Source organism: Pleurodeles waltl, chromosome 11, assembly GCF_031143425.1.
Source record: "Pleurodeles waltl isolate 20211129_DDA chromosome 11, aPleWal1.hap1.20221129, whole genome shotgun sequence".
NCBI lineage: Eukaryota > Metazoa > Chordata > Amphibia > Caudata > Salamandridae > Pleurodeles > Pleurodeles waltl.
Genome location: NC_090450.1, coordinates 917009742 through 917023168, shown reverse-complemented (window position 1 = coordinate 917023168; position 13427 = coordinate 917009742). Strand labels below are relative to the sequence as shown.

The following is a 13427-nucleotide window of genomic DNA, read 5'->3' as shown; positions in this document are numbered from 1 at the left end:
TGTTATCATGAAAACATACAGAATGAACATGCAATTCACAATAATAAACCACAAAACAGAATATCTGTAAGAAAAGTCAGTATATTTATGGTCTGCTTTATAAAAGTTACTATTATACAATGGTACATAGTATTTATTTCACAAAAATATGAACAAATATGTACAGCAAGACAAATACACAAAAAACACTTTCTTCAAACAAAATACATATTGAAGACCGCTTCTGTATGCGCAAAACAACCCTACAATCATATATTTATATAAATATATACATAAAAGCAAAAATCCAAAATATTTAAAGCAGATAGTTATGAACAAAAATAAAGCTGGGTTTGAGAAGAAGGAAAAAAGAGCCTTTTATTGCAAGCCATGATGTTCGACGTCCTTACTAAAAAGGCCTCTCTCGTTCACACTAGAAACGCACACTTCCGTTTTGATCAAACCACAAAACTCCAAGCATTAGGGGTAGATTTCGAAAAAAATTACCCTTTATTAGAATTAGAATGTCCTTATAACAGTGTCTCTGTTCATTTTTACAAATACTACAGTGGCAAATTAGGAGATAAAAAACAAATCTCAACTCCAGTTACAAGTCTGTTTAAATACATTTCGGGCATCTACAAATAGCTGACTGTACACGTTCCCTCTTATAATAAATAAAATTTGCACATTAGGTTTCGGACTGGCAAAAAAAAAGCCTCAACTTGGCTTTATCTTCTCATTTTTTAATGCTTGTAATTTGATCTACAATTTCAAAAAAATATCTGTACAGAATTTACATAATACAAAGCTTGACACAAGCTGAAACTGCCACCAGCTCAATTAAACGTGTGTTTTGCTCTCACCATGAGTCTGAGCTGTCATCTTTTAAAAAGAACCCCAAGTTACACTATTCACTGTAATAAACTATTTACAAACTTTTGAAGTACAAACAAATCAGCAAAAAAATCAACTTGTTTCTACAAGAAACAATGCAGAATACCTTAGTGTGCCTATTTACATAAGATGCGTTTATGTTTTACTCCAAACCCTCTTTATAATCCTTTTCTTTTTACAGACAAATATCCCTGAAATGGTCACAATCTCTGACTGAATCGGCTTCAAAATGTGTCAAGATTTGAACAACCTTTTTTTATTGTAGACTTACAGTATGATTTTGCTGAGCATGATTTTGTCAGTGGGTGGAATGTCAATCGGTGCCAGTTTTGGGGTTGGAGGAAGAGGTGTGAGGCAGAATTCTCCACCCTCACAAGGTACAATGCTACTGCGATCAAACACGGTTCTGGAACCAAAACAGATGTTTTTGGTTTAAACCCTCCAGCCAGTGAAGGTGGGAAGCAACATGTTCAAGTTTAGGTACACAGTGAACAGAATACTGTATGCATATGTTCTTTAGTGAGTTGGCTAAATTAGCTTACAAAAATGCACCTATGTGCGAAGACAACCAACAAAACGATGGACAAGTTGCCACTTTCAGTTTGTCTATAATGTATTTTGTGATGGTTTACAGCAAATTCAACAAAAGCCCACCCTTGCTGAAAGAAGGAATACCTTCGCATCCCCATGTCTTTAAATGGTGGGCTTTATTCGAAACTAAGACTGAACTATAAATCAGGTGTATGAAAACCCTTTTCCAAATGCATATTCTCCAAGGCGGTGGACAATACACTGGTTTAAACACTGTCGCCAATTTTCTCTGCCAATAGCAGGTCCTGAGAACTGAACCTCAACATGGTAACTCAAGGAAATGACACCAGCCCTTTCACACAAAATAATGATTTTCTACTGCAAAACATGTATTTTTTCCCGCTTAAGAATATAATTATGTTAAAGCCTGCTACAGTGGCTAAGGGTAGGCTAAAAAAAAAGACCTGGAAAAATCAAGGCTCTCTGGGTCATTCACCTTTACCGAGTTTCGACAAAGTCTGACTGATAAAAAGATTCTGTGAGGCTTCAAAACTAATATGGTAAATTCAGATGGCCTCTTTTTTCTAACTGTGTGCAGGAGGTATGGCGTTTAAAATATGCGGCTATTGTTGTGCACTGGCTACACACAAATTCTAATTTTATTACGAATAAAGGACAGCAATTTTAACTGCAGTAAAATGAACCTTTCGCATTTCCTTGCCACAAAGGGCCTATCAGAGCTACCGAACTGATGTGACCGTTAAAGTGCCTGAAGTATTTTTATATAATTCAGCTGCCCGACTCAATAAATTGTTTATTTGCAGGCAGATGCTTTCCCCTGTGTCAGAATCACAAGTATGGCCTGGTAATACCATAAACATCCATGCCATAATTATTTCAGTTATGAACTACGCATTCTAACTTTTACCACCAGGCCCGCCTCCAGTCCAAAGGCCTACATTAACTCAGATACAAATTAGATTGAGGCGTGCTGATTTAGACATTATTATAAAGCCAAAATGGAAATAAAGGAAAATACAGTCTGGCCTACAACTCCTAAAATGGAAAAGGCTTAATATTTTGTGCAAAATATAAAGATCAGCAATAAAATGATGTTTTTACAACTATCAAAAGCTGTAAACATCCTAAAGGAGCGCAAACTGTAGATGCTGCAAAACCGGATCTGAGAATTGGGCTCTTGTCTGCAAAGTGTAGCTCAGCTGTGTTGCAAACACAACACTTCACATCAGCATCATTAAAAAGAGAAGAAACAACACACTGAGTCAATGGTATATTGCTTCCTAGCAGTCTGTTTCCCTAAGACCTCCATCGTCTTGATCAGATGTGTTGGGCTGCTCTATGGTTAAAGATCCCTTCTTCACGAGGCACTCAATCAATAAGTGCTTTTTAATACTTTTGAGGCTGGTTTCAGGTTACAAATACAACTTAATAAATATGCTCAACAGGCACACCGTGAAGAGCGGTTCAAGACCATGGGGGCAAGTCCCAAAGAGGGACAACAATCTTGTGAAAGCACCATCTCCTCAGCGGTCATTCATTGGTAAGGCACTGGTAGGTTCTAGTTTCCAGGGAAAGTTCCATTCAAATGCAGAACAATCCCACAAAACCCAATATTCAAGCAGTCGTGAATACTAGGCATGAAGCCTGCTTGTGTGCTCTACAGCAACCGCACTGGACAGCATGCAAAGATAAAGCAAAACCAAACTACATCTTGTTTAACATTGAGCTTTTCTTCGAGTGGCTAATAGAGTGGAGCTGAATCGAACATAAAACCTTTTTGGTACCAGTACACTACTTTCAAGCTCGTTCCTTGAACCACTATTGAACCAATATGGTGGATTATTTAATCAACAAGTTGATTCCGGTTAAAAACAACCTGCTGAGGCGCTGACCAGACAGACATTAAAACAAAAAATGATTTATGTTAGCTTAAACCTTTTACGTATTTTTTCCCCACACTTCTCCAACCATATGTTATTGTTTGACAAAATACCGCAAAAGGACTTTTAGACAAATAATTCATAATCTTGTCATAAGATGCACAGTCTGTCCATACAAGATGTCAAGTTCACAATACTTCATTAATGATAAGAAAGGAATGTTTTACATAGCACCGCAATTTACAAGATGGACAAATCAGTCAATGCTGGTAATGCTTAATTTTAACACCCTTGAAATGAATGCAAAGCTTAGAATTCAGGAACTAATTCAAAGGTTGTGCATGTTTCATTGTCATCTATAAAACTGGCATGCCAAAATCTAAATCTTCTCAGATACTTATTTTACTAAACATTAAATTAAATTATTTCATCATCCAGTCACCTGCAGGGTGCAAACCTCTTTCACTTGATAAAGCTGACAACATTCCTAATAGGAGGTTTAAGGCAATTATTTCCTGTACCTGAATTTCTTGCAGTGGATGTCTTGGGATTAAAAGGTTATAAATGAATTTATATGTATTTGCTGTTAGCCTGATAACCCTGATTTATAACGGGTAGATACTGCTTTGACACCACTTACTACTGTAAAAACGAGGATTTAATTTTCTGGATAACCGCTGGTAAACATCCAGAGTAAATGGGATCGACCTTCCTGCTAACTCCCTTTACCTCTACCAAAGAAAAAGTGGACTGTCCAGCTCGACCAAAGATCTCTTAAGGATGCTTTTCACCACCATGACCACTCTGTTTTTGATGAGGCACATGCAGGAGCGCCAACACAGATGCACAGATTTTGTTTTTCTTTTTATGGGTTAGCTATGTTTTTCAATGACCACCAATCACTTCTAAATTTCAAACGTAACCCAAATTATTGGTCATCCCTTAAACGAATGCTGGCATGAAGACAGTGAGTACTCAACCCCACCCCAACCCCTCATGCCACGCAATTCTTTCTATTAAAGATGTAAAATACCTGTATTGAAGGAGGTTACTGGGCTTATATAAAACATGGAAGCCGAGGGGTCGAAAAACAACTTTTCAAACAGCAATCTGGCAGCGAAATAGAGATATGTTAAACAGAAAACAAAAAAAGAAAAGCAGCCACTCTCCTGAGACTTAGCAAAAAAGGAAAAGGAACAATGGATGCGATTTGAGCAACAGATAGCTTGATTATAACAATTAAAAGCCGTGTTAGTATACAGTATGTTTAAGACCAAGGCAGTTCCCAACACTGACATTGTAACTTAACAGCAGCTCTTCTAATGTACATGGTATAGATAATTAAAATCATCTTTCAGCACTGATCGAAAGCAACACTTTATCTTCCAAGTGGCTACAACACCATACTTTAAAAATTGCTGGTAGGTATTGTATCAAAATGTTCTAAAACATTTTAACATTATTGTCCCAGACTTTATACTCACTTCTTTCCAACAGCTCAATTTAGCAGCAAATGTTACACTGTTATGGGCAGATTTGACCATGCATTATGGTTGTGAGGTCTAATACAAAACTAAGAGGGTTGCTGTGCTGCACAGTATTTAATATCACCTACAGCTTGCTCATCGGTGCAAAATCAGCCGAACTCCAACTCCTGCTGCTCTTCTGGCATTTCAGTCTTCGTGTCCAGGTTGAAAGCTTTTAGAGAACTGAGGAACGTAGCAGCACTCACAGGGAAGAAAGGGGAGAAGTACCGCAAGCAATCAGGAGGATTGAAAGTGACAATGAACAGAGAAGTAATGTTTGTCTGCATACTGTTGCGTCACAAAGTGGTCATTGCCTTTTTATTTTGCTTCAGTATTGAAAGAGGAAGAGCACCTTAATCGTAGACAGTCTTATTGTACATGTGCGTTTTAGCTTTTGAGCCCAAGAGAAGTGCGAAATGTTTTTTCCTTTTCTTTTTGGCAAAGTGCAATCACACCTGGTTTATTACAGTCCAACATGGCTGAAGGTGCAATATTAGATGGAACCTTTCAATTAAGTGTTCCTCTGCAGTTCTCAGCCCCACACAAACAGGGGATCTTCACATCTTCGATTGGAAATTTGTAGTCATACGTAATTTCCTCATTCACATTAATTTGCTGCTTTGAGTATATGACAATTTTTTTCTGCGACTCCACAGTAATGATCTTCGCATAGCAATTTGGCTATAAGGATGAAAAAGAAAAATAATTACTTAAAATGTTCACATTCTTCTCATTAGGAATGGTTATTCTGTCACTTTATTATTTTTTTTAACAATTCTTTCAATGTAAATCCATCGATTTCTATTGAGGGGCATGTTGAGACCTGATCACTGTGGGACTATTGCGACCCTAATTCGACAACTATTCTCAGCCCTTCCTTTCAGTAGTACATCTGCTGCAATAACGAAGCTGTTCTCCAACTTCCAAACGCAACAAATGAAATATTATGATAATTGTTTTGTGGACCCACTTCATGGTGTACGGTAGCAACAAGTTCGGAAAAATCACGAAAGGTCAGCTGAATAAACCATCTGGTAATTAAGGAAACCTACTCTCTTTTTTACATGTAACAACAGTTTTGAGGTTTGACTAGTAGAGTTTTACAGGCTGCCCAGTATTCTGCCATTAAGTAGTTATACTTGGAAAATCAATCTGTTGACACAAATGCAATGTTTTAGCCATCAACAAGATGCTGAGTGAATATGACATGATGAAATCGAACCTAAATCCAAGATGCCCTACAAAAAATTCCAACGTCTTCAGATTCTATTTTTCCAAGCATATTGCAAGGGACAGAAAAAAAAGTTATGTTACTACTCAACTGAGAAGGTGGGAGGGTGTGGTGAATCTTGAATAGTCTTAAGTTACAAACTGTTACAGGTAACGTTTTCGAGCATGAACATGCTGTAGATTCAAGTGCAAGCACCAACTCGAAGCAGTAATCCCACATATGATGGGTGATGTGGTGAACGACTGTAGTAGCAGACACATTTTTCAATACTGTCTGATCCACTGTGGCCTCTTGTCTGAACACCCTTTGGACAATACCTTTAAATGAGAAGAGATAATCCGTCTCTCACCTGCATGTGTCTGACAAAGAAAGAATCCCTGTAGAAGCTAATAGTGCCCCTTCTTCCCTTATGTTTTAGGGCTAGAGAGTATGGCTTTGTTAGCCAAAGATTAACTAACAATTCATCCCTCAAATACTCCCTTTATGGCAGGTTTCCCAACTACCCGTGGATCATGAAACAGGAATACCTAGTGATACCTCTTTGTAGGTTTGGTTTTGTCTATGCAATACATAAGAATCTGTCTCACAACCAACACAGGAAATGCACTTACAGCTGCAGTATGATTGGCGTGCCATTAGTGCAAGACTTTCGCTCACGGTAGTGAAGTAATGGTCACTAAAAAGGCACCATGGCTATCCGATGCTTAAGGGATGAGATTTGTAAAAGCTGCAACAGTGGATACATACACAGGTTAACACTGCTAACCTGTGGGAAGGCATTCTGTTGCCCTCTAAATGCTTTGGAAGACTGCTATGCAAAATAACAAAGGAATGTCCACTAGTCTTCATATATGGTGAACTCCCCCCATAAGTATAGGAAGGATTGAAATATATTTCAAATGGATGCTGGAAAAAGGTGATGAGTGTTGAACTTGACATCACAACAGAAAAAAAGCTTAAATTTGGCTGGACAACACAGCCATCTTGTTAACCTATGAGCCTCCTTCATGACATCTATGAGCTTTGTACTTGATATCAAACAAAATATCCAAACTAACACATCAACAGTCAGGTGCTAGACATGTGGTCTATATGCCCGACTTGACTACAAGTGGCATCAATAAAACTGGATGAAATGCCTATGCAAAGGTCCTGCACTAACTGGTGAACAGTGTACTTCCCCGAAACTCAACCTGCTGGCCTCTAGAACCATTGTCTCTGCTTTTTTGTTCTTTATAGTTGCAAATAAATTTGAAGATGGCCTCACAGTGCAAAAATACAGACTACCACTATGTGATATAGCTCAGGATCACTTGTATCTAAAGGTTGCCTCCTGTGTGCATCAGCAATTATGTGTTCCTTTTTTGGCACAAACTGTACACCGCAGGCAAGACTGCAAAGAACTCAGTGCTAACAAACTGTTTGGATCTTAAAGACATACTGCTGAGCCTCTGTGTGACACGAAAGTCAGGTGTCTGTCAATGACTTGTTCTACTGATGGGTACCTCAAAACACACATATTCCACACCTTGTGAGTAGACATTAAAGCAGTAGCTTCCAAGGTGGTGGGCCTGTGGAATGTCTAAAACCAAAAAAATCCTGCTCAACCTAATGTGCAAAGTGCCCCTCTGCTTGGACCCAGCTATCAAGGCAGCAGTGCTTTGTGAATGTATGAATTGATGCCCACATCACTGCCTGGCAGACGTGCAGGACAAGTACTTTGTGTGCCAACATTGGAGGTTAAATCTTGGGCAATGCGTAGCAGATTTTAATACAGGGTACCATACACCTTGATTTGGGCTTCTCTGCACCACGTTAGCCATCTTTGCCCCAGAGTACTCCACAAAGAGCTGGTGTCCATCTGATGGCCCTGGGTACTATCTATGTAAAAAGATCTTGCCACTTTTGGGGGTACAGATGGTGAAAACTATCCTCCTTTTCTGATGAGTGAGGTGGAGGAAAACATTCTGGGAGGGTAATGAATTGCCAGACAGGAAAAGTTGTCACAATCCTCAGTGGAAATGCTGCCCTACTCCGTAATATTAGTTTATCTGGGAAAATCTTAGTGTATGGTAGAAGACTGGCAAGAGCTTGCAGGGCCCATTACAGCTCCTGACCAGGATGTTCTCCTGGGTGAAGTGTGCGCTATACAAATTAACATATAACTTGTAGCTCACTCATGATGAGCTGCAGTTATAAGAAAAACTTTTTTTTTTAAAGTTAGTAATCGGCTCAAATTAGGCAAATAAGAAAAGTGAGAACCAAATTTAACTCCCACTGTAGCATTACAAAAGATTTGGGTGGAACTCCTAGATGGCAGAAAAATGCACATCAACTGAATCCAGAACATATTCACAATGCAAAAGTCTTATAATCTCCCTCCCTCGAACTCACTGCAGGTAAATGTCTATTAGGGATTGTGAGGGGACACAGTATGTGTGTGTCTGTTTACGGGGGACAGAGGCGCCAACCACTTCAAAGAGATTTCTGCTGCAGGCCTGGTTCCTATATCACAGCTTTTTTTCTGATGACTTGTCAGTCCTGGACTCGCTGGATGAAATGCACTGTAGGGTTGTTTCTAGAGATATACCATACTGGGCCTGTGCATGTTCCACATTTAGGAATAAAATCTGAATCTAACAGACTAATAAGTCAGTCCTATGTTTGTAAGAATCATGTTACTTTTAAAGTTAGACAGCCATGATTGCTCTGGGTGCATTTTAATATACGGCATGTAACATAACAATTTACCATAATTTAGAAAAGCAGACCATAATTCACAGCAACTGTTTTTAATCAATAATTCTCTTAAAAAGTAACATTTAAAGCATGAGGTGCTCAGTCGAATTCACAAAGAACTTAAATGATGTATCTAGCCTACATTTTCATATCAACGTTTCAACCCAGCATGCATATTACGAACTAAAGATAACATACGCTTTCCCCGGGCACCCACTTGCCCCTTTATTACATCCAAAATATATGTCTTCCCCGTCTTTCCCTACCTGTGTTTTAAAACACTCCCTAAGGTCCATTTCTTCTGTCCTCCGGCCCACCAAATCTCTACTCTCGGCTCTGTCTCTTTCAGCATCTCCACATTTTTACTGCATGGCTCTTGAAGCACTAGGCCATTGCCTCTTCTCAGATCGTGCTCATCAGTAGGCTAAAACCATCCTCTGCCTCCTTACTCTGAAACCTTCAATATTTATATCAACCACCACTTTCATCTCTCTCGGGCCCAGAACTGCTATGTAGTGCAGGAATCAGACTTACTGTCAAATTGAAAAAAAAGTCCAATAAGGATACTTACATTGCAACTGTGATTAATAAATCTGGCAAAATTTCCACATTTTGTGGCATCAATGATTGTGTCATGATCCACCCTGAACATGTAACTACTTCCAATGCCTTCATCTTCATACCGCTTTTCTCTCATGTCTGCAATAACCTAAGGAGAAATTAAAACAACAAATGTTAGAACTCCTACATTTTTTACTTCTAGAGATTAGTTCAAGCAGCGTTTATTCACTGCTGCATTTTACATGAAACGGTGTTTAGAACAGTGTGATATTAAATATCACAACACACATTAGGTGGTGTTTGGTGGTAGGCAGTGACTTTACAAAAGCTAAATGATACGTACACTGTAAGCATCGGTTCATGGCTTGTAGGGCTGTGGATTCATATGCTTTGTGTTCTCCTGCCACCTACGGCTGCTCCCGGATGTTGCAAGTTGTTTTTGTTTGAAGAAGTCTTTCCAGTCATAGGGTGTTGAGAGACTTCTTTCTTAGTAGGTATTACACATGGGAATCACTGCATTGTTAAGATTTTTTTTGTTTCACACAGTGGGTGAGAGCAGTGGTTATCGTGTGAATAAAAATACTGAGGCTGCGCAATCCCAATGGCATCTCTGGCCTCTTTAATCCATTTACAGCCACACCCTGCCCCTTCAGCTCACTCTTGTAGCTTTCTTTTTCCCTTTGTGACGATTTTCCGTCTGTCTTTCCTCCGTCCTTTCCACATGTCTTTTGCTTGCAGTAATTGCCTGATGCAGAAAAATAAGTGCCGACCCTCAAAAATAAGTGCTGGTGCACCCCACAGGCAACCACCGGCTAAAATTAAGCACTGGGTGAGCATATGTTTGGAGTGGAAATTGAAGACACTATGCTGTCCATGCTTATTATATGTGTGAGGATTACATTTTCAGCATTGGGGAGTGTGCAACTGATTGTGGCTTTCCGGGAGATGGGTGGGTGCATGTGACTCTACAGCACTACATGCTATGAACAGATGCTTACAGTGTAACATTTTCAGTTCATAGCATGAGTGGCTGAAGATACACATGCTTTGCCTAGAATATAAAGCACTACTCCAGAAAGCAACGGTTAGCCAGTGGAGGGCGCAGATATCGGAATTAAGATTTGCAAGACTGTAGGAAGTTGGCTCTGTATGTGCTATTTCAAAGTAAGGAATAGCATGCACAGAGTCCAAGGGTTCCCCTTAGAGGTAAAATAGTGGTAAAAAGAGATAATACTAATGCTCTATTTTGTGGTAGTGTGGTCGAGCAGTAGGCTTATCCAAGGAGTAGTGTTAAGCATTTGTTGTACATACACATAGACAATAAATGAGGTACACACACTCAGAGACAAATCCAGCCAATAGGTTTTGTATAGAAAAATATCTTTTCTTAGTTTATTTTAAGAACCACAGGTTCAAATTTAACATGTAATATCTTGTTTGAAAGGTATTGCAGGTAAGTACATTAGGAACTTTGAATCATTTCAATTGCATGTATACTTTTCAAGTTATTCACAAATAGCTACTTTAAAAGTGGACACTTAGTGCAATTTTCACAGTTCCTGGGGGAGGTAAGTTTTTGTTAGTTTTACCAGGTAAGTAAGACACTTACAGGGTTCAGTTCTTGGTCCAAGGTAGCCCACCGTTGGGGGTTCAGAGCAACCCCAAAGTCACCACACCAGCAGCTCAGGGCCGGTCAGGTGCAGAGTTCAAAGTGGTGCCCAAAACGCATAGGCTAGAATGGAGAGAAGGGGGTGCCCCGGTTCCGGTCTGCTTGCAGGTAAGTACCCGCGTCTTCGGAGGGCAGACCAGGGGGGTTTTGTAGGGCACCGGGGGGGACACAAGCCCACACAGAAATTTCACCCTCAGCGGCGCGGGGGCGGCCGGGTGCAGTGTAGAAACAAGCGTTGGGTTCGCAATGTTAGTCAATGAGAGATCACGGGATCTCTTCAGCGCTGCAGGCAGGCAAGGGGGGGGTTCCTCGGGGAAACCTCCACCTGGGCAAGGGGGAGGGACTCCTGGGGGTCACTTCTCCAGTGAAAGTTCAGTCCTTCAGGTCCTGAGGGCTGCGGGTGCAGGGTCTTTTCCAGGCGTCGGGACTTAGGTTTCAGAGAGTCGCGGTCAGGGGAAGCCTCGGGATTCCCTCTGCAGGCGGCGCTGTGGGGGCTCAGGGGGGACAGGTTTTTGTACTCACAGTATCAGAGTAGTCCTGGGGTCCCTCCTGAGGTGTTGGATCTCCACCAGCCGAGTCGGGGTCGCCGGGTGCAGTGTTGCAAGTCTCACGCTTCTTGCGGGGAGCTTGCAGGGTTCTTTCAAGGCTGCTGGAAACAAAGTTGCAGCCTTTCTTGGAGCAGGTCCGCTGTCCTCGGGAGTTTCTTGTCTTTTCGAAGCAGGGGCAGTCCTCAGAGGATGTCGAGGTCGCTGGTCCCTTTGGAAGGCGTCGCTGGAGCAGGATCTTTGGAAGGCAGGAGACAGGCCGGTGAGTTTCTGGAGCCAAGGCAGTTGTCGTCTTCTGGTCTTCCTCTGCAGGGGTTTTTCAGCTAGGCAGTCCTTCTTCTTGTAGTTGCAGGAATCTAATTTTCTAGGGTTCAGGGTAGCCCTTAAATACTAAATTTAAGGGCGTGTTTAGGTCTGGGGGGTTAGTAGCCAATGGCTACTAGCCCTGAGGGTGGGTACACCCTCTTTGTGCCTCCTCCCAAGGGGAGGGGGTCACAATCCTAACCCTATTGGGGGAATCCTCCATCTGCAAGATGGAGGATTTCTAAAAGTTAGAGTCACTTCAGCTCAGGACACCTTAGGGGCTGTCCTGACTGGCCAGTGACTCCTCCTTGTTGCTTTCTTTGTTCCCTCCAGCCTTGCTGCCAAAAGTGGGGGCCGTGGCCGGAGGGGGCGGGCAATTCCACTAAGCTGGAGTGCCCTGCTGGGCTGTGACAAAGGGGTGAGCCTTTGAGGCTCACCGCCAGGTGTCACAGCTCCTGCCTGGGGGAGGTGTTAGCATCTCCACCCAGTGCAGGCTTTGTTACTGGCCTCAGAGTGACAAAGGCACTCTCCCCATGGGGCCAGCAACATGTCTCTGGTGTGGCAGGCTGCTGGAACTAGTCAGCCTACACAGACAGTCGGTTAAGTTTCAGGGGGCACCTCTAAGGTGCCCTCTGGGGTGTATTTTGCAATAAAATGTACACTGGCATCAGTGTGCATTTATTGTGCTGAGAAGTTTGATACCAAACTTCCCGGTTTTCAGTGTAGCCATTATGGTGCTGTGGAGTTCGTGTTTGACAGACTCCCAGACCATATACTCTTATGGCTACCCTGCACTTACAATGTCTAAGGTTTTGTTTAGACACTGTAGGGGTACCATGCTCATGCACTGGTACCCTCACCTATGGTATAGTGCACCCTGCCTTAGGGCTGTAAGGCCTGCTAGAGGGGTGTCTTACCTATACTGCATAGGCAGTGAGAGGCTGGCATGGCACCCTGAGGGGAGTGCCATGTCGACTTACTCGTTTTGTCCTCACTAGCACACACAAGCTGGCAAGCAGTGTGTCTGTGCTGAGTGAGTGGTCTCCAGGGTGGCATAAGACATGCTGCAGCCCTTAGAGACCTTCCTTGGCATCAGGGCCCTTGGTACCAGAAGTACCAGTTACAAGGGACTTATCTGGATGCCAGGGTCTGCCAATTGTGGATACAAAAGTACAGGTTAGGGAAAGAACACTGGTGCTGGGGCCTGGTTAGCAGGCCTCAGCACACTTTCAATTGTAAACATAGCATCAGCAAAGGCAAAAAGTCAGGGGGCAACCATGCCAAGGAGGCATTTCCTTACAAAGACTGTTTGCCCAACTCTAACCAGCTGATGAACACAAACATCTACAAATAGTGTTTGGTAAAAAATATGTCGACCAAGTAACTGCCTTACAAATATCATCTATGGAAATATTTCCTATTATTGTACTTTTCTTATGGGTACAGTGTGCTCCAAGAGGGATAGGTAGAGGTATTTTGGCTTTGTGACAGCAGATTTGATTGTCTAGTGCTTCGAGCAATCCTCTGCCTGCCCATAGCAGCATT

General features: G+C 41.7%; 1 protein-coding gene across 4 annotated transcripts in view; it reads right to left on the bottom strand.

Annotated features, from left to right (window-relative positions):
* Positions 1 to 466: 466 nt before the first annotated feature.
* SETD1B (SET domain containing 1B, histone lysine methyltransferase) overlaps positions 467 to 13427 on the bottom strand; it is a 314507-nt gene continuing 301546 nt past the window's right edge. For all 4 annotated transcript variants that reach the window (XM_069214916.1, XM_069214917.1, XM_069214914.1 and 1 more), the window contains exons 17-18: positions 9376 to 9513; positions 467 to 5515 (exon numbers count right to left, since the gene is read on the bottom strand). In XM_069214916.1, the coding sequence (XP_069071017.1) occupies positions 5342 to 5515; positions 9376 to 9513 (312 nt within the window). In that variant the 3' untranslated portion in view covers positions 467 to 5341. The remainder of the gene's footprint in view (positions 5516 to 9375; positions 9514 to 13427) is intronic.